Source organism: Sphaerodactylus townsendi, linkage group LG02 (genome assembly GCF_021028975.2).
Source record: "Sphaerodactylus townsendi isolate TG3544 linkage group LG02, MPM_Stown_v2.3, whole genome shotgun sequence".
Taxonomy (NCBI): domain Eukaryota; kingdom Metazoa; phylum Chordata; class Lepidosauria; order Squamata; family Sphaerodactylidae; genus Sphaerodactylus; species Sphaerodactylus townsendi.
The window spans coordinates 1,101,336-1,125,970 of NC_059426.1; the positions used below are offsets into that span (position 1 = coordinate 1,101,336).

General features: G+C 44.9%; 2 protein-coding genes across 3 annotated transcripts in view; one reads left to right on the forward strand and one right to left on the reverse strand.

The window, feature by feature from the left end:
- The first annotated feature begins 171 nt into the window (after positions 1–171).
- HSPD1 (heat shock protein family D (Hsp60) member 1) lies at positions 172–20,480 on the forward strand. The gene is made up of 12 exons (XM_048483517.1): positions 172–314; positions 2,426–2,601; positions 9,604–9,856; positions 12,102–12,184; positions 12,448–12,543; positions 13,470–13,563; positions 13,890–14,058; positions 14,610–14,709; positions 16,501–16,746; positions 19,138–19,312; positions 19,613–19,791; positions 19,887–20,480. Exons 2-12 carry the CDS (start codon positions 2,428–2,430, stop codon positions 20,028–20,030), a joined length of 1,713 nt encoding a protein of 570 aa, XP_048339474.1. The 5' UTR covers positions 172–314; positions 2,426–2,427; the 3' UTR covers positions 20,031–20,480.
- Positions 20,210–24,635, reverse strand: part of COQ10B (coenzyme Q10B) — a 44,288-nt gene continuing 39,862 nt past the window's right edge. For both annotated transcript variants that reach the window (XM_048483520.1, XM_048483521.1), the window contains exon 5: positions 20,210–22,903. In XM_048483520.1, the coding sequence (XP_048339477.1) occupies positions 22,736–22,903 (168 nt within the window). In that variant the 3' untranslated portion in view covers positions 20,210–22,735. The remainder of the gene's footprint in view (positions 22,904–24,635) is intronic.

Consider the following 24,635-nt stretch of genomic DNA (forward strand, 5'->3'; position numbering starts at 1 on the left):
GTGACGTCCGGCCGAAGGCGACCCTTTTCAGCGAGCATGGCGATTCCAGAAACTTCTGGAACGGAAGGGCCCGGAAACCTGCATGGTTGATACGCAAGGGCTCGGAGCCCCGCCCCCTCCCTTTGCCGCCCGGGGCCTGCGGAGGGGCGCGTGGGCGGGGCGGCGAGAGTTATGCGTCCACGCAGGTTCCGGGGCGGCCACGGCGGGAGGGCTGAAGGGGCGGGGCGGCGAGAGGGGCCGGCCGGAGCGCGAGGGAGAGCCAGTTTGCGCCCGCCAGCCCCGCACGCAGCAGCAGCCGCCTCGCCCGGCCGGAGGTAACGCGGGGAGGGGGCTCTGAGGGGGGGGGGAGCTGGCAGCTGTTAGTATTATTGGGGTTTCGAACACGCGAGGTTACGTGTGAGCCTCAGAGACACGTGAAATCAGAACACGTAAGGAGCTGGAAAGGCACGTGCGGGTCAATATGGTAGCGCCTGCCCAGTAGGGCCTCGCTTCTGTCTCCACACACGTGGGCCTTTCTCGTGCGTGTCCCGTTCCAGATGTTGAGCTCGCGCCGCGTGTCCGTCCGGCAGTGGATGCGTGCATGTATCGCGTGTTCGCGCGCGCACACGAGCCGCGTGGCCCACCGTAGTGGGGAAGACTTGGGCACACATTCGCTCCACGTGTCCTGCGCGAGTGGGCGTGGCGGCCCTCCTCCGGGGTACCTCGATTCACGTGTGGGAGAGGGTCGCCCCGGGAAATCCCGCGGTGTGGGAGGGGCGAGTCTCTGTTTCATAAAACCTGCGGGGTGGGGGCGCACGTGGGGATGTTGCCCGCGTGTGGAGGATGGGCGAGAATGAGCCTTGAGGACCCCCCCCCCTTCCTAAGTATCCGGGGTGGGGGCTTCTTACCCCCCGCTGTTGGGGAGGTCGGAGGTCTCTGGCTCAATGGCAGGAAGTTGGCGATCGTTTCGGCAGGGGGCGCTCCCGCCCTTCTTGACCTTGCCCTCTGACCTGTTGGTGCAGGTAGCGCATGTGGAAGCGTGGGGGCAGCCATTTACAGCTGCTTTCACGTGGCTTCACGGGGCCCTCCTGACTACACAGTGTGTTTTGCTGAAGGCGTATCCATATCTCGCTTTTGTCATTCACTCTCAAGTTTTCTCACTCATAGCTTACCTCATTTCGCCCTCCTGCCTTTTCGCTTCACAACAGTCCTAAGAGGTAGGTTAGGGTAAGAGACTGCAGCTGATCTAAGGTCTTCCAGATGCTCTTAACTGTTAACTCTTTGCATTAAAAGTTAACCACTTTGGTTTAATAGTGCTAGCAGCAAGTGTGGATGGGTGAATCAGGAGTCAGATCCTTTTGAGTCCTTGTAGCAAGATGTCCTGGTAATTTCTTGTTGCATTATTATTCACATTCGCTCTAAGGAAATGTGGTATATAAATATGATAAACATAGAACTGTGTACTCCAGGCTCTTCATTTAAGAATGCAAGGTTACAAGTCAGTCTGTACCAAGGGGGGCGGGGTGGCTTTCCAGTCACAACTGACTGATGGCTGCCCTTTATGGGGTTTTCAAGGCAAGAGACATTGATCTCTTTCTTTGGAGTTTTTAGGCAGAGTTTGGATGGCCATGTGTCACGGATGCTTTGATTGTGTCTTCCTGCACAGCAGGGGGTTGGACTGGATGACTCTTGCGGTCTCTTCCAGTTCTGTGTTTCCTTGAAGGGTTATTTCAAGTACTAGCCGAGGTGTTGGGCTAGTCCCAAGATCACTCAGGAAGGTTCCCTGAGTGGGGATTTGAAGCTGGGTTTCCCAGGTCTTAGACAAACCCCTTAGCCACTACACCACACTGGCTCTTGTTTGCATCCACAGTAGATACAGAATTCAGTGTTAGTGGCTGTTCCCTGACTTGTCTAGCTTTTCAGTGGAAATGGAGGGGCTGGACTGGGCCTTGTGTCTTTCACCCACTCTGGATAGGCAGCAGCCCCCCCCCCCCCCCTGAATGAACTGATTGCTCTTTTCATTGGGTCTCATCAGCCACTTCTGTAACATTCCCTGTTCTGTTATTAATAGAAATGAGTTGAGCTGTTAGCTGTACAAGTGAGCGCTGCTCCTGAAAGCTTATGCTGGAATAAATTCTGTTAATCTCCAAACTGCTGCTCAAGACCTTTTCTCTGTTAAATAATTTATTTGTGCTTCAGGATTGAAAGCTGGGAGGAGCACGCTTAAGTAGGTTTCTAGTTGCCTCTTCCTCCTTCTGCTTGTTGAATAGCACTATTTGTGGTCTTTTAATTTTTTTCTATTTTTAAAAAATGAATTTAGATGGGTTCAGTTGCATTTCTATGTTCAAGGTTACATAGAAGTTTGCCCAAAGGTTATGGTGAAGATTTTACTGCCTGGCTTACTCCTGGGAGGTTGACTTGCCGTTTTTCTGTCTTATTTTTATAGAAATGTTGCGTTTGCCAACAGTACTTCGTCAGATTAGGCCAGTATCCAGGGTTCTGGCCCCACACCTTACAAGAGGCTATGCAAAAGATGTGAAATTTGGGGCAGATGCCAGAGCTCTTATGCTGCAGGGGGTTGACCTCCTAGCTGATGCTGTTGCTGTCACCATGGGACCGAAGGTATTTAAACTGTATTACTTGTATTATGCAAAACCCGTGTGAAGTAGCTGGTGTTTGAAGGAATTATATAGCAAGATCCTGAGTATAGGCAAGACACTTGAGTCACAATTCCTTTGAAACATAAGAATATAAGAAAGAGCCTGCAGGATCAGACCACAGTCCATCTAGTCCAGCACTCTGCTACTCACAGTGGCCCATAAGGTGCCTTTGGGAGCTCACGTGCAGGATGTGAAAGCATTGGCCTGCTGCTGCTGCTGCTGCTGCTGCTGCTCCTGAGCACCTGGTCTGCTGAGGAATTTGCAATCTCAGATCAAAGAGGATCAAGATTGGTAGCCATACATCGACTTCTCCTCTATAAATCTATCCAAGCCCCTTTTAAAGCTATCCAGGTTAGTGGCCATCACCACCTCCTGTGGCAGCATATTCCAAACACCAATCACACATTGCGTGAAGAAGTGTTTCCTTTTATTAGTCCTTATTCTTCCCCCCAGCATTTTCAATATATGCTCTCTGGTTTTAGTATTGTGAGAAAGAGAGAAAAATTTCTCTCTGTCAACATTTTCTTCCCCCATGCATAATTTGATAGACTTCAATCATAACCCCCCTCAGATGTCTCCTCTCCAAACTAAAGGGTCCCAAACGCTGCAGCCTCTCCTCATAAGGAAGGTGTTCCAATCCTTCAATCATCCTCGTTGCCTTTCTCTGCACTTTTTCTATCTCTTCAATATCCTTTTTGAGATGTGGCGATCAGAACTGAACACAGTACTCCAAGTGCGGTCGCACCATGGCATGACAATCCTTGCAGTTTTATTCTCAATTCCTTGCCTAATGATCCCCAGCAGAGTTTGCCTTTTTCACAGCTGCCATGCATTGAGTTGACATTCCCAAGGAACTATCAACTAAGATGCCTAAATCCCTTTCCCGGTCTGTGACTGATAGCACTGACTCCTGTAGTGTGCATGTGAAGTTTGGATTTTTTGCCCCTATGTGCATCACTTTACATTTTGTAATATTGAACTGCATTTGCCGTTTCTTAGCCCACTCGCCTAATTTATCAAGGTCCGCTTGGAGCTCTTCACAGTCCTTTGTGGTTCTCACCACCCTACATAATTTGGTATCATCTGCAAACTTGGCCACCACGCTACCCATCCCTATTTCCAGGTCATTTATGAATAGGTTAAAGAGCACTGGTCCCAAAACGGATCCTTGGGGGACACCACTCCCTACATCTCTCCATTGTGAGAACTTCCCATTTACACCCACCTTTTGCTTCCTGTTCCTCAACCAGTTTTTAATCCATAGGAGGACTTCCCCTCTTATTCCTTCATTGCTGAGTTTTCCCAATAGTCTCTGGTGGGGAACTTTGTCAAAAGCCTTTTGGAAATCCAAGTAGACAATGTCCACTGGTTCCCCCTTATCCACATGCCTGTTTACACCCTCAAAGAACTCTAGTAAGTTTGTAAGACAGGACTTGCCTCTGCAAAAGCCATGCTGACTCTTCCTCAACAGGTCTTGCTTTTCTATATGTTTAATAATTTTATCTTTAATGATAGATTCTACTAATTTACCAGGAACAGATGTCAAACTGACTGGCCTGTAATTTCCTGGGTCCTCTCTAGAGCCTTTCTTAAAGATTAGTGTGACATTGGCCATCTTCCAGTCTTCAGGGATGGAGGCAGATTTCAGGGATAAGTTGCATATTAAAGTGAGAAGATCAGCAATTTCATGCTTGAGCTCTTCAAGAACTCTTGGATGAATGCAATCTGGGCCAGGGGATTTGGTAGCATTTAGCTTATCAACGGCTGCCAGAACTTCTTCCTAGACCACTATCTTCGCTAGTTCCTTGGATTCGCCTCCTAGGAAGCTTGCTTCAGGTGCAGGAATTTTCCTCACCTCCTCTTGGGTGAAGAGCACTGGTCCCAAAACGGATCCTTGGGGGACACCACTCCCTACATCTCTCCATTGTGAGAACTTCCCATTTACACCCACTCTTTGCTTCCTGTTCCTCAACCAGTTTTTAATCCATAGGAGGACTTCCCCTCTTATTCCTTCATTGCTGAGTTGCAAAGAATTCATTCAGCTTCTCTGCAATCTCCCTGTCATCTTTTAGCACACCTTTTGTTCCTTTGTCATCTAACGAGCCTACCGTTTCCCTATCTGGCTTCCTACTTTTGATATACTTGAAGAACTGTCTGTTACTGGTCTTGATGTTCGCAGCCATGTGTTCTTCATAATCCTTTTTTGCCTCCCTCATTTGCTTCTGTTTTGCCACCATTTGTGTTCCCTCTGGTATTCTTCATCAATCAAACTGGACTTCCATTTTCTAAAATACATTTTCTTTTTTCTGATAATTTCCTCAACCTCCCTTGTTAACTATGGGGGCTTTCTTTTGGACTGGGTGCTGCCTTTCCTAACCTGCGGAACACATTCCAGCTGAGCTTTTATGACTGTGTTTTTAAATAACCTCCAAGCATCTTGGACAGTTTTGACTCTCTTGATTTTCCCTTTCAGCTTCCTGCGCACTATCCCCCTCATCTTTGAGAAATTTCCCTTTCTGAAGGCGAATGTAACTACATTAGTAGTTATCACTTGTTCACATGCGGAGATACTGAATCTAACAGCATTGTGGTCGCTGTTCTCTAGCGGCTCAACAACACTGACTTCCCACACCAGGTCCGGGGTCCCACATAGAATTAGATCTAGGATCACCTCTCCCCTGGTTGGTTCCACAACCATCTGCTCTAAGCCACAGTCATTTAGCATATCCAAGCGTGCTCTCTCCTTACTATGACCTGAACATGCATTTTTCCAGTTTATATGGGGATAGTTGAAATCACCTATTACCACTACATGTTTGCTCTTGTTGGCCTCTCTAATTTCTTTTTCCATCTCACAATCCTCTTGTGCATTTTGGTCAGGGGGACGATAATATATCCCTAATATTAAACTATCCTTCACACATGGTATTGATATCCACAGTGATTCTGTAGGGAAATCAGCTCCCCCTGCATTGTCTATTTTATGTGACACTATGCTCTCTTTGATGTAGAGGGCAACCCCACCCCCAATGTGCCCTGTCCTATCCTTCCTGTAGAGCTTGTAACCTGGGATAACAGCATCCCACTGGTTCTCCTAATTCCACCATGTCTCTGTACTGCCCACTATATCAATGTCTTCCTTCAAAACTCTGTACTTCAGCTCCCCCATTTTAGGTCGAAGGCTTCTACTATTAGCATAGAGACTACCCTGTCTCTGTCCCTAACCTGGGATCTACGTGCTTTGCCGTCAACTCTTTTGTAGACACTATCCCTTATCATGCTGGCAGGGGCTGATGGGAATTGTAGTCTATAACATCCGGAGTGCCAAAGGTTCGCCACCACTGCCTTATCACATGCACATTGCTATGTTCCTCGCTTGTATGTGATTGATTTAGAAAAACCTCCCTCTCTGCCTGCATCCCCATGGACACTGTATTCCGAACCGAAGTCACCTCAGCTCCTGTTGGCTTTCCCCCAGGGAAACAAAGGCCACTGGGTGTAAAAAGTTGACAGGCTTATGCTGTCAGTGTCATAATTAACATACAGTCATCCTTCTCATGTCGTGACTTTCCTCATTGCGGTTTTGATATATTGTGGATTGGCATAAGAAGTTAAACGGGATTTTTGTGGGAGTTTTGCAGACAACACAGAAAGAGTTTACAAACTCAGAAATGAATAAAATATGTATCCAATTGTATCATGTCAACCTATTTTCTCTTTTAGTACCATAAATATTAGCAATATCTTTTTAAAGTTAAAATAAAAAAATTAAGATTTATTTTCTGGTATGAAGGAGGGACCAAAATTTTTATGTGGATTTCCCAGATCACAGCGGGTGCCACGTCACTGACTCCAGTGATGTGAAAGGGATAATTGTAGTTCCTGAGGCAATTAGCCTCCTGACCTTACACAACGCCTCACTCTCAATGCACTTCCTGACAAGGATTCTGGAGCTAGGAGGGCTTGCAGTGAGCCGAGGTGCCAGTTCTGATGTTCGTTTTGACAGTGCCACCTCAGGTTCATTCACTTGTTCATAATCCAATGTTATATATACTTACCACTGAATGTCAGCGATGTGCCTCCACTCTACATGGGACAAACAAGTTACTCCCTCCGCAAAAGAATTAAATGGACATGAGTCTAATAGTAAAAACCATAACACTCAAAAAACAGTGGGATAATATTTTAATCTTCATTCATTCTATTGCTGACCTAACAAAGGAACTTCAAAGGGAAATTACAATGTGATATTGCTGAATTTGAGTTCATTCATTTAGGATAGTTATCTTACTGTTGGTGCTACTTTTCTGCCATTAAATATTTATTTTCTGCTCTGAAACTGATCACAATATGCATTGTACTTCTGCAACTCTCCCACCACCTGACTGGGACGTAAGAACTCCATGATTTCCATTCTGTCCAACCTGGAGAGCTTTGATGATCAAAACCTTCATCCCAAAAACTTGTTGATCTCTAAAGTTCTGCTGGAGTTGAATCTTGATCACTAGTTCTCACTCCCAGGGGTATGCACCACAGCATTTGGGGGTATGGGGGAAAAATTACACCATGGGTTTGCTAATATAAGGGTACAATATGAGGGGAATGGGTAGCCAAGGGATACCTGAATGAGAAAAGGTTGGGAACCACTAGATGATCAAAGTAGTCTGCTGTACCATCGGTGTAGTTTGACATGTGCTTGCTCCATGAAATAAGTTAGACTTCGATTCTGGCAGAGATACAAATCAGATACATACTTTTTGTGTTGATGCTTTCTTTCACCTGCTCCCCCCCCCCCCCGAGTACAGTGCTGCTAAACACAGGCACCCCCTTCTAAGACCCCGTACTTCAATGACTTTGGGAGGGTGTTTTGGATTGTGCTGTTCAACTACTGTGAGGAGAAGCCAAGCTGCACTTGCAGCAGGAGGCTTGGGGGGACTGGGCCGGGATGGCCACCTTCCCTCTGCAAAGCTTGTGTGGAGCTGCGCTTCTCTTCTGGCTAAATGGTGACGAGGCACTAGGAAGACTGGGAGGGCCTGTGCTTGTTTCCACGGTGTCTTCCACAGAATTCAGTCTGAATTCTCCAAAAATGGCTAAACCTGATCTAAAGTCTAATTGGTGTAGACTACAGCCTTTCAATTTATTTATCCATTTATTGCATTCATACCCTGACAATATATAGGATCTCTAGGCAGCTAGAGACAGAGATTTGGATAACATGATTGAATTGGTTTTGCTTAATAATACAGCATCTATTCCAAAACAATATCAGAACGTTGCTTTGTAGTTCTAAATTGCTTTGTAGTTCTGAAAGCAGCAAGGCTTGTTTTTGGAAAAGTATGAAAATCAAAACTTAAGAGAACAGAGAAAAAAGACATGTTGCTGTGGGTTTTCCACGCTAGGAACAAGATATGCCAGACCACAGCCACACAGTCTGGAAAACCCACAACAACCAGTTGAATCCGGCCATGAAAGCCTTCGACGATACAGAGAAATGACTGTTTAAACAGAGTTAAAGAAATGTAGAAAAGTCTAATGTTAAATTTATTATTTAAAAAAATCAGGATAATAAAGGGAGTAGAAGAATTTGGGATTCTATGTTAAAAACTGAAAGTGAAAATGTCAGACTGGAAAAGTGAACAATCTCTGCTAACTGGTTCCAGTGGGTTTCCCGGGCTGTGTGGCCATGGTCTGGTGGATCTTGTTCCTAATGTTTCACCTTCATCTGTGGCTGGCATCTTCAGAGGTATATCACAGAGGGAAGTCTGTTACACACTGTGTCCAGAGAGAAGGAAATGTTTGGGGTATATATTGTCCATGTCCCAGGATGGGGAATCAATCAGCAAGTGTTTGGGTGGAACTTATTATGCAAAGATGTGGTTGATAATATTGTATTTTGGGTGGGGCTTATCAATCCAGGGAGTGATTCCTATTTTCATGCCCTGCAGCAGCAGTAGTATTGGTGAATGCAAATGCATGTTTGGGTGGAGTCCATTGTTCATGAACTTATCATGCCCTTGGGTTTTGCTTTTGGTGTTTTTAAGTACTGGTAGCCAAGCTTTGCTAATTTTCAAAGTCTCTTCTTTCCTGTTGAATTTGTCTTGCTGTTTGTGAATTTCAATGGCCTGCCAAATACGGACCGAAAAATCACGTGACGCACATGTGCTGCACAATGGCTTATATTTATAATTATAACTGTAAATTATATTTGTAATATACATAAGCCACTGTGCAGCACACGTGTGTTACGCGATTTTTCGGTCCATATTTGGCTAGATGTCTTGGGCGCACTTACTCTATTTATCAATTTCAATGGCCTCTCTGTGCAGTCTGACATAGTAACCTTCTGAATTGTCCAGAATTTTCAGTATTCCAAGCTTGTTGCTTTTTACTGCACTTGCCCAATCCCTCAACCCAGTCTCACAGTTTTCATTCTCGCCGTCACTCTCGTCCCTTCTCCTGCTGTGTTTGCATTATTTGGGCTCCCCACCTGTGCCATAGGTTTGCCACCACTGGTCTAGAGGAAGGCAGGGTCTGTGACCTCACGCTCAGCAAGGAGGCTTTTTGGAAAAGTAAAAAATAGCAAGGCGTTGATTTCTTAGCCTCGTTGCTCATTGTGAGATCATGAAGAGTCCTGCAGTTGTCCTGGGTTTTAGCTAAGTGTGACATCACAACACATTTCTCAACAGGGATGATCTGTAGTGAGCACAAATTCTAGTTGGCCTTTTGTATCACAAGATGTCACCATCTCCTTTTCTGTACTGTTTGTTCTATCATTTCCAGGAAGTTGTTCTGTAGCTTCCACATGATAGACACCACTGTGATAAATCTCTCTCTTTTCCCTTCCAGGCTCATTGGCCAGTCCCTGTGAAGTACGGCAGCTAAAGACCCAAGCTTATAAAAACATTGAAAAGCGTGGTAGGGAGTGTGTGAGTCATAGTAATGTATCTTTTGTGTTACTTTGCAGGGAAGAACAGTAATTATTGAGCAGAGTTGGGGAAGCCCTAAGGTGACAAAGGATGGTGTGACGGTCGCCAAGGCGATTGACTTGAAGGACAAATACAAGAACATTGGAGCCAAACTAGTCCAAGATGTGGCAAATAACACCAACGAAGAGGCTGGAGACGGCACCACAACTGCCACTGTCCTGGCACGCTCAATTGCCAAGGAGGGGTTTGAAAAGATCAGCAAAGGAGCAAATCCTGTTGAAATTAGGAGAGGTAATTAAATGAATAATGTGGATGTGTGTCTAAAATAATTTAGCGAGCATCTGTACATCCGTCAGTATGGGAGCAGTGTGCTACACTGAAATATTGTGCATTGGCTCTCTTACTGTTTAGAATAGATACGTAGCCTGTTTGCTTGGGCTGCGCAGCATTTGCTGCGAGGCAAGTAAGTGTTCTGTTGCATCTTGCCTTTATCAACATGTACACCTTTTGCAACGGTGGCTTTCCCGCTCCTGCCCTCTACGTTTCAAGGCTGCGGACATTGCTGTGAACATCACCACTGCAATAGTGTGCGAGTGTTTCCTAGTTGGTGAAATGAAGCTGTGGTAGAGTGGAAGTCCCCTTTTTGGGTCTTAACCTGGGACATGATCCACTGTGCTGTGTTTCCCAGCTGACAAGCAGCAGTGTGATCTGTCATTAGTGCTTCTGAGTTTGCCTGACAAGGAATAAACAGCCATTCAGTAGCATCTCTCAGTCCTGTTCCTGGTGTTTAAAACCAAGGCTGAGCAGAAGGGGGCAGCAGCTGCCACGGGATGATGCTGAGTCATTGTCATTGCCCCCCTCCCCCCCGCGTGCACAGAGCAATCCTAGAGTTTGCACACCAGTCAGTTGACCAGTGTCGCCAGTATCTGCCAGATCAGTCAGATGTTAAAACTCCTTCCTGGTGCTTGCAGTTGTGTCCAGAGGCCCTGTTTCCCACATCCCCACGACTTGAAACAAGACAGAGGCAACCCAAGGAAAGGGCTTCCTTGGTTATGGCATAAACAATATGGCGTTCCCTCCCCGGGGAGATTCATTGTCAGCTTTATCATTGTCTTCGACCTGTTGGCAGTGACTTTTCTGTTTTGTCTGGCATACTTTTACTGGCTCTTTTTGTTTGTTCTAAATGGTTGTTTAGGACATCATGAGAGACAAACTTTCATAGGCTTTTCTAAAAAAAATCTGCGCTCCCAACTTTTTTGGTCTTAACTTATTTGCACAGGAGCTTAATGCCTTCCCTGGCTTCTCTTAGATATCCCACTCCATCTATGAGTATTTATGTTAGCCCAACTAATGTTACAAGTGGAAGATACAGACAGATACCATTCCAGCAGAGACTATGCTTATTTGGCTGCAATACGCCAGATTCCTTCTTTATTGCTTAGTTATAAACAGTTTGTCAGCGTTTGCCACTGGAACAATATATAAATGAGAAGGGCCTCTAAAAGATCATAAATTAATAAAAGTTCTTCTGAGAATCAAAGACTCATTTACAACAGATATTGTGGCAAAATCTTTAGCAGATGTATGGCCCCAACTTATGGCAAAATGTAGCATTTCCTGATTGTTTTTATCTTGCCTGGGCATGTGTCAGACTCCAGATGTGCAGCCAAATAAAACTCCCCACCCCGCTTGGTTTGAAAGCTTTCTTGGTAGAATCGGTAGTCAACAGGTGGAAAGCCAAATCGGAATTGTCTTTTCCCAAACCTCCAATATATCCCAGTGCTCCTTGGCAACTACAGAGATGTCCTGTGAACTGTAAAGACAGAACTCCCAAGGCCGGAGGATGAGATAAGCAGCCATCTGGCCCGGGCACCCCTGCTTGTTTCAGTTAGACAGATCTGAACAGAAAGTAGCTTTCCCTCCAGACATTTCTCTCCCCCTCCCAGTTGCTACCAGCCAGCCAGCCCTGATGCCAGACTCCCGCCAGACAGCGTGCCAGTTTTTAAATCTTTTTTGATGTTTTAACCTCAACATTTTATATTATTTCTACCGACTTTTTTTGTCTCAATGCAATAAAGGTAAAGTTGAGTTAATGGTTGTTTTTTGGGTGCTGTGTGTTTTCTGGGCTGTATGGCCGTGTTCTCGCAGCATTCTCTCCTGACATTTCGCCTGCATCTGTGGCTGGCATCTTCAGAGGATCCTCTGAAGATGCCAGCCACAGGCTCCTTTATCAGAGGCTCTCTTCGCTAACCAAAGCTCTAATAACTTTACCAATGATTCGGGCCGTGAAAGCCTTCGACAAGACAATGGTTGTTTTTGTTTTTATGTACTGTTTTTAAAAGCTTTCAGTTGCTGGCCACCTTGGAGGCCCTAGTTGGGCCGAACAGCAGCACACAAATGTTTAAAATAAAATCATGGATGCAGCTGCAGTGATGGAATGTCATGGCTTTTGGAGCTGCTGAAAGTAATTTGAGGTTGATTTGCAGCTACCTTCATATCAGGTTAATTAATGGGGACATTCCGGGTGTTTTCTCAGGGGTGATGCTAGCTGTCGACGCAGTCATTACTGAACTGAAGAAATTGTCCAAACCAGTCACAACACCCGAAGAAATTGCTCAGGTAATGGCAGTTTTTTTTTCAAACAAGCACTTTCCTTCTCTGCCTTTGCCTGAACAGCGTGGAGACGCACAACTTTGATTGCAGTGTCTTGTTCTGAAATATTGCGTTTTTTTAAAGAACACTGTGCAGTTATGAAGAGTCATGTTGTTGCCGGTGCTGTCTTGCCTGTGGATATGTTGTTAACTTTCCGTATTTAAGAGAGTGGACTTTTGCTACCAGCTTAAGCCACATAGGGAAACCGACTGCTTTATTTGTTTCTGCAGGTTGCCACAATATCTGCAAACGGAGATAAGGAAATAGGTAACATAATTTCTGATGCCATGAAAAAAGTTGGACGAAAGGGTGTTATCACAGTTAAGGTAAGTATTGAATACATCTGCGCACCTGCATATATGCATCCCTCTTTCCAGATAGTGGACTAACATTTTCTTAAAGGTGCTAACTATGCAGGCATTTCAAAACTCACGGTGTGATAAAGACTAATATGTTCGTTAAAATTTTGCTAATTTTGCTCAGTAGCACCGAATTATTTTTCTAAAATATTGATTGTATGCTGTTGATTCTTGTGTGTATAAAGTGCTGTCAAGTTGCACCCAGTTTAGGGCAACTCCATAAAGTGTTTGAGGAGTGACTTTTTTATTCCCTGCCTTCGCATGGGATGAGAGAGCTTGGAGAGAAGAGTGGAAGAAGAGTGGGGAAACCAAAGCCGGTTATTCAGATTATAATCTACTTTCTAGAACAGGAAAGAAGGAATTTAATGAATCTTGTATTATGTAAATATCCTGGGAGGGATAGAAAAACCCTCATTTCAACATTGGTCGCTGGAACAGATGTTGGGGTAACATTAAACATTGCTAAATTCACTTAGACTATTTGTAAAAGGAATGAGGTGATTGTTATCATAAATGTTTTAACTTCATTAAATGATTTTAAAGAGTTTTTATTAAGAGAATATTTTCGTACATTTTGTATGGATAATATTTTATTATATTTTTAATTGATGAAACATAGTTTCATTATAGTCTTAATCCGTCTGGACATCATGGTATTTGATAGGTTGTATATTTTGTTAACTATCTTTATGATCTGGTCTATGACTGTATAAATAAAATATAAAACACTGACTACTTTGTGCATAAATATGAGAACTAGGTTGCTAGTGATGGGAAAGGCAAATGCACAAACAGCCTAGCAGTGGGGCTGGAATGTCTGCAGTGGGAAGAGAGAGAAGAGTAGGTAGGTGGCTTATTCTCAACAGATTTTATTGATTTTTTTACTCAATCAGGATGGGAAAACACTGAATGATGAGCTGGAAATCATTGAAGGGATGAAATTTGACAGAGGATACATCTCCCCCTACTTCATTAATACAGCCAAAGGTAAGTTGAACAAAGTGTCTTCCTTTGGGCAGTCAGATTTGACTAATACTTTAAGGAAAATGGATAGCTGGTAAGTTATCTTCAGTTGCTTGAGAATAGTGTGTGAATTTCAAAATTCCCCACTTATTGCTGCCCATGATATGTTCAAGTTCAGAGGCTACTTGCATACCATGAAGTCTTCAGCAATTAGCAAATGCGGATGTGTTAAAACAAGTGGCAGAAAATGTGGTTGTGTGTTAGAGGGGAGGACATGGTGCTAACTTGATTAGGATTTAATGAGATGATAATTTGGGAACACAGTTCAGTAGCCTTAATTCCCTTTACAGGACAGAAGAGTGAATTCCAAGATGCTTATCTTTTACTCAGTGAAAAGAAGATTTCCAGTGTTCAGTCCATAGTACCAGCTCTTGAGATTGCCAATAATCACCGTAAGCCTTTAGTTATTATTGCTGAAGATGTTGATGGGGAAGCCCTCAGTACCCTCGTATTGAACAGGTATGCTTAAAACCAGCTCGTTGCTACACCTAGTCCTTCCCATTGTGCAAGAAGCTATACATGCTCCATATTGAGCCTAACCAGGTATCCTCACTGGTTTCGGTGGGACTTGCTTCCAAGCAAACATGCTTTGGAGAGCAGCCCTAGCCATTTCAGTACTGAACTTCTACATTTGCTGTGTGCAGATTTGAAAGAGCAAAACGTGTGTGTGTGTGGGGGGGGGGGAATCCAGCAGTACTCCAGTTTCAGTCATAACAGTGGAATCAACGGTCAAGGTTTTTGGGTGGCATAAGTTTGCATTAAATAGCCAGCGAAGGTGGGAGTGAACATTGTAGTCATTTCTGATTTCTTTTGAGCTTAGTTCAGTGTAAATTTGGCAGTTAGAACAGAGCACTGTAAACTTCAAATCAGTTTAAGTTGTAGCTTATTGTTAGTGTAGAGGGAGTCCTGGTGAAAAGTCTTGCATGAACAAAAATGGTTGTGGAATGTGAGACCAGATTGATCATTCTGATCAGTGATGTGTGTGTGTGTGTGTTTTTTTTCCCTCTTAGACTGAAAGTTGGCCTACAAGTTGTTGCAGTGAAGGCGCCAGGTTTTGGTGACAATAGAAAAAATCAGCTGAAAGACATGGCGATCGCAACTGGTGGTGTGGTACGTAAAGACTAAAATGTCCTAAGCTGTATAGACTAAAATGTCCCAAGCTGTGACTGATGCTCCTTGTGAACCAAATCATGGAACTGAAGCAGGGGGTTGGCCCTGCCACAAGCAGGCCATGGGATTCAGGGCTGCTTTCTCCCCTTTTGTGCTCACTGGTGGATCTGAACTGGGAAAGTGGTTTGATTCAGAACTGGAACAGGGAAGGGCATGCAGGAGCCAATGGCGCCTTGTATTGTAATCTGAGGAAAAACCATTATTGCAGAATTGTGACAATAACCATATTGCCCTACGAGGCCCCTCCGTTCGTCGGAGGGGAACCTCCTGGCGATCCCCAGCTCAAGGGCTATCCAGCTGGCTTTTGCGGCCCTGACTCAGGCCTGGTGGAACAAACTACCTGGTGATGTCAGGGCCCTGCGGGAATTATGTCAGTTCCACAGGGCCTGCAAGACATGGTTGTTCCACTGGGCCCTTTCTAACTAGGCAGACAGATTATCTGAAATTACTGTAACATCTTTTCGGTCTCTGGGGGAGGCATGTCGGGAAGGACAAACCATTTTACTACCATCTTAGTGTTATTTTAATTGTTTTATATTGTTTTAAAGCAGTGATGGCGAACCTTTTTGAGACCGAGTGCCCAAATTGGAACCCCAAACCCACTTACTTATCACAAAGTGCCAACATGGCAATTTAACCTGAATACTGAGGTTTTAGTTTAGAAAAAACGGTTGGCTCCGAGGTGTGTGTTACTCGAGCCCAGCGGTCCAGGCCAGCCTAATTGTGTGTGTGTGGGGGGGGTGACTCTGCGGGTGCCCACAGAGAGGTCTCTGAGTGCCACCTCTGGCACCCGTGCCATAGGTTCGCCACCACTGTTTTAAAGTGTCGGCTGGTTAATTTTAGATGTATGACATAAATGTATCTTGGGAGAGAGGGCGGGGGGCTGCCTCTGCTGGCAAGAACGGCATGGAGGGTGGTATCTGGATTGGTGAGCCGGTGGGGGAGGGGGGGGGCACTTGGCTGCCTTGAGAGGGCTTGCTTATCAGGCCTGTGAGCCAGGTGAGGCAACCTCCCCCAGCTCCTGATCAGGAGGGTGGGGTTGCCTCAGTTGACTCACAGACCTGATAAGCTCCCTCGAGAGGCTGCAGGCTGCATGTTTGACACCCTGCTCTAGAGTGTCTGCTGGTGGGACGGGCCTCATGTCTGGGCCTGGGTCTGCCTCTGTGTTTCTATAGGGAGGCAGCTGGGAACATACTATTGTTTGCTTGGCGCCTTTTTCTCAGAGTCGTCTTTCTCACTGTACCCTGAAGTCTGCCAATAGAAGCCTTTGATCAACCAGAGTGTTTGTTGGTTTCTGCTCCAGAGAGTCTGACACCTGTTCACAAGTTACAGTAAACGCACCTGTGGTCTGCGTACAATGTCCACTTGATCTTTGCGAGTGCACTGAGTGATTTTCACGTCTCAACTGAACATGTGATACAAATTCGGCTATCTCCTGTTTTTATTTGTGAAGTGGACGTGTGTTGGCTTTTCCTTGCAAACAGGTGTAAACGCCGGCAGGAGATGTGTGCACTGATGTATGAGCAGAGCTACTGGAATTTAGGGAGAGACTTAACAAAATTTTCCTGGGTATATTCGCTGAGCCACAATGAATTCTTCGTGCTGACTTCCTAGTAAGCCTCCGTGAAACTCTCTCTCCCTAAGCAACCATAACGTGAAGGCCCTTCCAGCATTTGCAGACTGCGATAACAACAAGTTTGGGCATTAAGCTGTTAACATTTCCTGTTCCAGGTGTTTGGGGAGGAAGGTTTGAGCCTAAATCTAGAAGATATTCAACCTCATGACTTCGGTAAGGTTGGAGAAGTCATTGTGACAAAAGACGACTGCTTGCTTCTGAAAGGGAAAGGGGATAAAGGTTCGATTGAAAAACGCATTCAGGAAATAGTGGAGCAGCTGGACGTCACCACCAGTGAATACGAGAAGGAGAAGCTGAATGAACGCCTGGCTAAGCTTTCCGATGGAGTTGCCGTGCTAAAGGTGCGTGGCCTTCCTTTGCTGGGGGGTGTGTGTGTGTGTGTGATCTTTATGTCGGGTCATATACTATCACTATGGTGTAAACTGTCCCAGCTTGCGGAGAGGAGGCAAAGCCTTTTGATTCTAGGTAGCTCTGTAATTGAAACAGTCTGTTTTTGTTTGCATGCAAGGTTCGGGGGACGTTTTGTAGGTACCAAAATGGGTATCCCAGTCTTTCCAATTCTTTTAGGATAGTTTCAGTCCAAGAAAAATTAATGTTGTTTTGGCTACAGCAGAAAGTTATAAATTGTGGTGAGTAAATGTTCCTACAACTCTAAACAGCAACATGCACAGAAGTCTGGGTAGAGATAGGTAATAGTTCCAAACTATCACAGTTACAGTTATAGATGCAAAGGCCTGGTTTGGTGGGGGGCGAGAAAGTTGGGTTTTTGGGTTTTCTGAGGCCTTTGTACCAGTTTTTCTGAGGAAAAAAATTGGAGATTTTATGGAGTACTGAAAAACTCCTACAAAATATTTTCTCTTCTAGAATTAGTGAAATGCTTTTACAGACAACATGGGCACCCTGTGTAGACATCTGCAGACACCTAGATGAATGCCTAACCTTCAGGAGGAGATCCTGCGGAGGAGGGCTCCCATCGCTTTTCAGCTCTTGCATGTCTTGTTATTCTTTTTGATCTGACTTGTAGCTGACCTTTTTACTTCTCCCTCAAACCACTGTGGCACATACACCCACAGACTGGGTAAAAAGTAGCCTATTACCCTATCTTGCTGGAAGGAGGGGGGGCATATTTTTTGGGGGGGGGAACTGCACCAGAAGAAAACTGAAAATGTTGTTGACAGCTGAGCTTTCTGTGGCCAAATAGCAGCAGTGACGGCTCCTGGGCTGACAGAGTGTTGAGAGCATCATCAGCTTGTGGTTTTTTGTCAAGTGTGGATATTTTTGCAGTTTTGCTTATACAGCATTTATAGTTCACAAATTCCAGTAATTTTGTCAAATATTGCAATCTTATGTGCTAAGATACAAATGATGTTTTTTGTATTGTTAAAAGCCATAAAATTAGTATAGATTTGATAGAATGGAAATTATTGCATATATTTCAGTTTCCTCCAAATCTTTTTTCCCTGGGGGAAAAGCAGGGGGGAAGATTGTTCCCGCATCTTCAAACTTTCCAGAAATTTTAGATCTCTGGTCACAATTCAGATTTGCAGTGAAGACATCATAAAACAGCAATCAGATCAAAAAGAGAGAGAACGTTCAGCTCAGACAGTGCCACGGTGCGCCTTGGCTTGCCTGAATGCAGTTGGTCAGTTGCTTAACAGCTGCAGAAGACTCTTACTTGCATGACTGTAAGTTGACTGCAGCTGGGCTTAGGCTTCTAGATTTGACTTGCTCCACTGGCACATCTGTAATGCATACCCTGAAAATCACGAAGCCATTGCTTGGTGCCAAGCACTGTGTTAATCTTACAGCAGACTGTTCAGGCAGGGTGGAGGGAGGCTTAGTTGACCTTGGAGGACCGTTCTGTGCTAGTAGAGATCTTCTCAGCTGGGTGCCATCAATGAATGCATCAGTGGTGAGCCCAGGCAAAGAGCTGCAGGCCCCACCTCTCCCGTGCTCTAGCAGGAGGAGGAGGCACATTTATCCAACTCAGCCTTGGTTTGGGGAGATCTTTTAGAGCCTTCTCAGCAGTATTAAGCTGCTAGCCAGTGTAGAGAACCGAGGCTGTCGTGTGGGTGCTGTGACACTGTGCTCCATGTGCTCATGACCTTGAGAACTGTGGTTAGCAGGCAGTATTAGTGAGGTGTGCCTTTTCAGGATTGCTAATGGCTTGGGCATGATGCTTGAGGGGTCTTTTATGGCAGGCCTGATAAATAGTGGACAGTCGTCTGACCTGTCCAACTTCTGCAGCTCTTAGTCTATTTGCTCACTCTGGGGCATGTTGTTCTGGTGCTGGGCTCTTCTCAGGTGGTTGCCAGGGAACGGAGCCTTGTCCTCAACAAGGGGGGTGTGGGGGGGGGAAGGGCAAAGTTCTTGCATCCCTGTTAAGCTCTCCCAAGGGGCCAAATCCAGCCTTCTAACCCCATGATTGACACCCCTGCTATAGAATTTGGGCTCCCTTGATGCCACGTGACTCAACAGCTCTACGTGACATAGTTGAGCAACTGAAATGCTGGTCCCAATCTGGAATTGATCAGCATCCACCCAAGTGCAGCATAGGACAGGTGCTCGCTCCTGTGTCCTGCCTTTGTGTGCGGGAGGGGGAGCCTGCAGTTGGACTTCAGCTGGCAGATCCTGCCAAGCAAACAGCTTCCTTCCCCAGAGATTGAAGAATTGGAATAACTTTCAAACCATGAAAAATTGGCACAGCTGTCTTTTTAAAAAATCTCTTTTAGGTTGGGGGAACCAGTGATGTGGAGGTGAATGAGAAGAAAGACAGAGTTACGGATGCTCTCAATGCCACCCGTGCTGCCGTGGAGGAAGGCATCGTTCTTGGGGGTGGCTGCGCTCTGCTGCGTTGCATACCAGCACTCGACAGCTTGACTCCAGCCAATGAGGATCAGAAAACCGGTAAAGAGTTGTGAAATTAGTTCAGCTACCCTCTAGAGCAGAGGTGTCCAACTCTGGCGCTTCAGATGTTCATGGACTACAATTCCCATCAGCGCCAGAGTTGGATACCCCTGCTCTAGAGTGTACTGCTCCCCAGTATGGCATACTAGGCCAAGAACGGCTGATCAGATTTGTTGTTGCATCTGCTTAGGTCCTCTGTGGGTTTAATTTCAGAACCTTTTTTTAACCTTAATATGCATTTTACCAACATCAAACTGCATGTATGTCGGTTGAAGTAAAGTGTGTTGTTTTGTTCTTTAGGCATAGATATTATCAAGAGAACACTAAAAATCCCAGCAATGACGATTGCGAAGAACGCAGGAGTCGAAGGATCCCTGATAGTTGAGAAGATCATGCAAAGCCCACCCGATGTCGGCTATGACGCAATGCTGGGTGACTTCGTAAATATGGTAGAGAAAGGCATCATTGACCCAACGAAGGTAACACTTGCATTCCTTCAGAGTCCGTGCTTATGTGACTTTATATGTTTTTCTGTTACTGTGTTATCACTGGGTGTCCTTGACTCTCTTTTCAGGTTGTAAGAACCGCTTTGATGGATGCTGCGGGCGTTGCCTCCCTCCTGTCTACAGCTGAAGCTGTGGTGACGGAAATCCCCAAAGAAGAGAAGGAAGCTGCCATGGGAGGCATGGGGGCAGGCATGGGAGGGGGCATGTTCTAATCCTGGGGGGTACCTCAGTGTGCCTCAGGGACTAGTCTCAATGGTGACTTGACAGTTTGAACTTCAGGCCTTTGTGAGGGGCAGGGCAAAGAGTCACTGCAGAAGGAACGGCGTTCACAGAGTCATTGTAACATTAGTTACTGGATTTCAGTTGACACGTGAATAATCATTTACGGTCATTGTCCATGCTTACAAATAATTTATTTTGTACTTTGAATAAAAAGACATTTGTACATTCCTGACACTGGGCGCAAGATCCGTGTGCCGATGTGCTCTAACCTTAAATCAGTAGAAGTACTTACAGAGTTCTGTTTAAATCAGAATTTATTGGTGCTTGCCATGAAATCTGGAAGCCATTGTGTGCAGAACTGAATTGAAAAAATGTGTACAAAGTAGACAAATATACAATTATGTGACAACTTTGTGTAATAAAAGATTATTCAAAAACTATGAGATGGTATTAAGTTATTCACAAAATATGGATTAATCCTTTTTACCAGCGAGCAGAGAGATAATACTTCTTGAAGTCGGCTCTTCTTGAAAGGCAATGACCGTTAATCTTGCTGAGGATGAGTGGAGCCTTTTAGAAGGGCTCTCCTGTGCCCTTCACTTGTTCAAGTCGGGAAGAGCTCCCTTACAGCAGGGTGCCCCCATTGCGCCTAGTACCATTTAACAACAGAATCCCATAAAGAGTCTGGATTGTTCTAGCTACTGAGTACAGAGTCCTACAATAGTGAATTATTTGGTATGGCTGGCCCAGTCTCCTCCAGCGTGATTGGGGAAGAATGTTATTCCTTCATATAATATTTGTCAACCTGGGAGGACCCAACCTCAAGCACGCAGTCAGAATGGGCAAAGGTTTTTCAGCTTGGGAGAAAGGAAAAGATTTGGCTTCAAAGAGATGGCGCACAAGCTGCCGCTGGAGAAAGTGCTGGCCGGCCTTGGGGCCGCTTAGCTGCTAGACCAAATCAAAGGGGGTATGCGGTGCCAGAGTGATGTACATTGACGCTCCCTCTCTGCAGCCATCCTTGCAGGGAGGAAACGCAAAGAGGAACGTCTAAGAAACCGGACCGAAAAAATATACAAGACGCACATATGCTGCTATAGTGGCTGCAATGTATTATACACTCATATTTCTCAACATACATAAATGCAATATACACAGTGCTTATTAATATTTCTATTCTCAATAGACTCCCTCGGAAGGAGCGTTGTAATCACTCCTTACGTGCTAAACACAATTTGCACCCAGCTCAGTCCAACGTATCATGAAAAATGAACAATCTTGCTCTTCATATGTCCATTACTCCAAATTAATGGTATTCCCTCCTCCTTTATATTTTGCAAGGTTCTTATCCCTGGAGCTAAGTGCAAATTCCTGGTTTAGCACATAAGGAGTGATTACAACGCTCCTTCCGAGGGAGTCTATTGAGAATAGAAATATTAATAAGCATTGTGTATATTGCATTTTATGTATGTTGAGAAATATGAGTGTATAATACATTGCAGCCACTATAGCAGCATACGTGAGTCTTGTATATTTTTTCAGTCCGGTTTCTTAGACGTTCCTCAAGACGCACGTTTTCATTCATAAATTTAGGAAACGCAAAGACCCAGCTGGGTGTTCAGATGCTGGCCCAGGGTGGTTGCCAATCCAGTTCCAGATTTTGTTTGAGCATCACCCCTGTTTAGAGCTCATAAACATGCAATGAAATGTGTTCCTGGCTTTGGGACCAAGTCCCCTCCAATCGAAGGCTGAGGTCAGTTTGAATTGTTGGATGTGTGACTCTGTAGAGCCTGCTATGGCTGCAGTCCTTGTCTAAAAAGCTGCTTTTTAAAACTTAAGCATTGCCTAATGGCTTAAACATCTGTTTCAAGGAGAAGCATTTTCACCAGGCTGGGGCTGAGGAGTGTGTGATATGCAGTGGTGTGAGGGAGGAGTCAAAGGCTTAGGGGCTCATAGGAATGAAGACATCACATTTGAGAACAATTGAAATATTTTAACAAGGCTGTACCATGAATTTTATTGCTCAGGCACTGTACTACAAAAGGTCAACCCCATTCACCTTGCTGGAACGTGCAACTGTCTTTAAAACTTGCTTATAACCTTGCTCAGAGCTAACACTGTCATGTCCATGAGATTCTCTCATTAACTTGAATTCATGATTGTGCGCATAGAACTCCACCAGCTGTCAGTCATTTATGGAGGTCCTGCACAAGACCCAGTAACATTCTCAATTATGCTATCATTTAAAAACAATCCTTTGCACAGCTACTAGAGCTTACTGCCACTATGCACAAGTCAGGAAACATGCTTGTCTAGCAAAACTGCTTTTGGTTTGTGAATAGTAAAAATAAATAAGTTAGAAAGACTAATAACTTAAAACTTGATGGTAATAGTAAATAAAACACTGCAAAAATAAGGCAGAAATACTGCCTGTGCTGGATCCGTTTATACAAACTGGCAAGATGCAGAAGGCAATTTTGGTGTAGAGTGTAGCTGCCCTTCAGTCATACTTACCAGCACCTTAAATTGCACTTGATTGAGGCTTCTATATTATGTACATACGCACTTCCCTGTGCTGCTTGTGTACAGCAGTCCACTGTACAAAATTGGCAAATGCCCATGTGATTTGAGGCACACATGAAAATAAATTTCATGTATAAACAAGATGTACAAATAACTTGAAGGACTATTTTCCCTCTTATGTGTGATGCACTTCGTGAAACATCAGCTCCCGAGGTATGGTGGTTTCTGGACCGTACAACTTGGATGCTCTTCTTTCGAATGCAGCAACCATCTGCTTGACAACTTCATCAAAGAACAGGGTAGCCAGTTGGGAGTGCAGAAGAGAGCGAAACTCAAACGAAACCTGTTGAGGAAAATCAGTGGGAAAATTACTCCCTGCAAAGCAAGCGAGGAGTGCAGCTGTCTACTACTGGGCACCCCTCGCCAGCCTTTCAGTGCGGCTGGGGCCACATCGCCTAGCCCGGAGGCCTCCTGCCAGGAAACTGAAGACGGCAAAGGCACCATGCGGGCTTGTATCAGGGACCGTCCCCACGTGAAGTACAAACATACTGGAAATGGGCCTGTGACTTGTACATCTTGCCTGAGGCGCAAGCCCCCTCTTTCCTGGACTGCGTTTTAGGTCTCCCCAAAGGAAATGACCCCACAATTATGATCAGCTTGCCCCATAACAAGTAAGCAGGCAAGTGATGGCAAAAGGATCCTGAGAAAGGGCCCCGGCTTCTCCCAAGATGAGACGGAAATTAGCAACAAGCATAAGGATTAGGACATTTATTTTGATTTATTTTGACTCCCTCCCTCTGCTAGGGAGAAAACATTGATGGAAGAGCCAGAGGAGGCCTACTAGGACAGAAGGGGAAACAGAGAAGGATGCTCATACAGTTCTGCTAAGTGCGTGATTGCACAGCCTCCCAGCCTATGGGCCTGTCTGCTATGCCTTAAATTGAGTCCAAGGCCCAGTTTTTCTGTCAATACCTGTGAGTATCCCTCCCATTCCAACGGATATCTAATATGCGATATAAGGCAAGTATGATCCTGCTTCTGCAGCACCCTATCCAGGCGTAGCTCCGCGTCGAGCCAAGGTGGCTGAACGCCAAAGGCCTCTGCATGCCGAAGGCAAGCAAATCCCAACTTCCAATAAAATAGTAAAAATTTAGTGATGACTACCGTACATACTCGCGTATAAGTTGAATTTTTCAGCACATATTTTGTGCTGAAAAAGTCCCCCTCAACTTATACGCGAGTGAGGTGTATTTTAAAAAATATTTTAGGGTTTTTACTTTGTCGGCCGCCAGGGGGCGCAGTTTTTGGACTAGTGGCACCAACATTTCAGGGATTTTTCAAGAGACTCTCTTGATACCACCCAAGTTTGGTAAAGTTTGGTTCAGGGAGTCCATAACTTTGGACCCCCTGACCCAAATTTTACCAAACTTGGTGCCCCCATCCCCATTGTTTCCAACAGGAGCTAATAGTAGATGGGGCTACATTTTGAGGGTCTATAACTTTGGACCCCTTGAACCAAACTTCGGCAAACCTGGATGGTATCATCAAAATAATCTCTTGCTGATACCAGCCAGGTTTGGTGATGTTTGGTTTAGGGCAGGGGTCCTCAAACTGTTTAAACGGGGTCAATTTGTTACTGCCAGGAAAATATTTTCCTGAGCCTATCGCTGAACTACACTGGCTAAGGATCAGAGCAAAGAGACCAGTGTTGTCCAAAAGTCTCCATAAGGCCTGGAAAGAACGTGTATATATGAATGCGCTGATGTTTCACGTGGTTTCCTTCTTGCCTTTGTCCCTTTTAAGATGTAATGTAAGCCCCCCCGTGTTGGATTTATTATTTGCCAAATGTTTAGGATTATACTTTAGCTAGGTTCTCCAGTTGATTTAAGGTTTTGTTACTGTTAATTTAGGATACTCTTGCTTATATGTATATGTGTTTGTACTGTATTGGAGGTTCTTTAAGATCTCCTCTAATGTTTAAGTTTAGAAATGTTATTTTAGATATCTGTATCTGTTGGAAAAAGCAGCAGCTTGTAACAGCTGATATTAAAGGCCAAGGAAGCTAGCCTTGGAAT

Excerpts from the sequence above, each read along its gene's own strand:
- HSPD1 (XM_048483517.1), top strand. The coding sequence starts at position 2,428 with ATGTTGCGTTTGCCAACAGTACTTCGTCAGATTAGGCCAGTATCCAGG. Across the intron at positions 14,710-16,500 it reads CGATCGCAACTGGTGGTGTG|GTGTTTGGGGAGGAAGGTTT; the intron begins GTACGTAAAGAC and ends TTCCTGTTCCAG. Across the intron at positions 19,313-19,612 it reads CAATGAGGATCAGAAAACCG|GCATAGATATTATCAAGAGA; the intron begins GTAAAGAGTTGT and ends TTTGTTCTTTAG.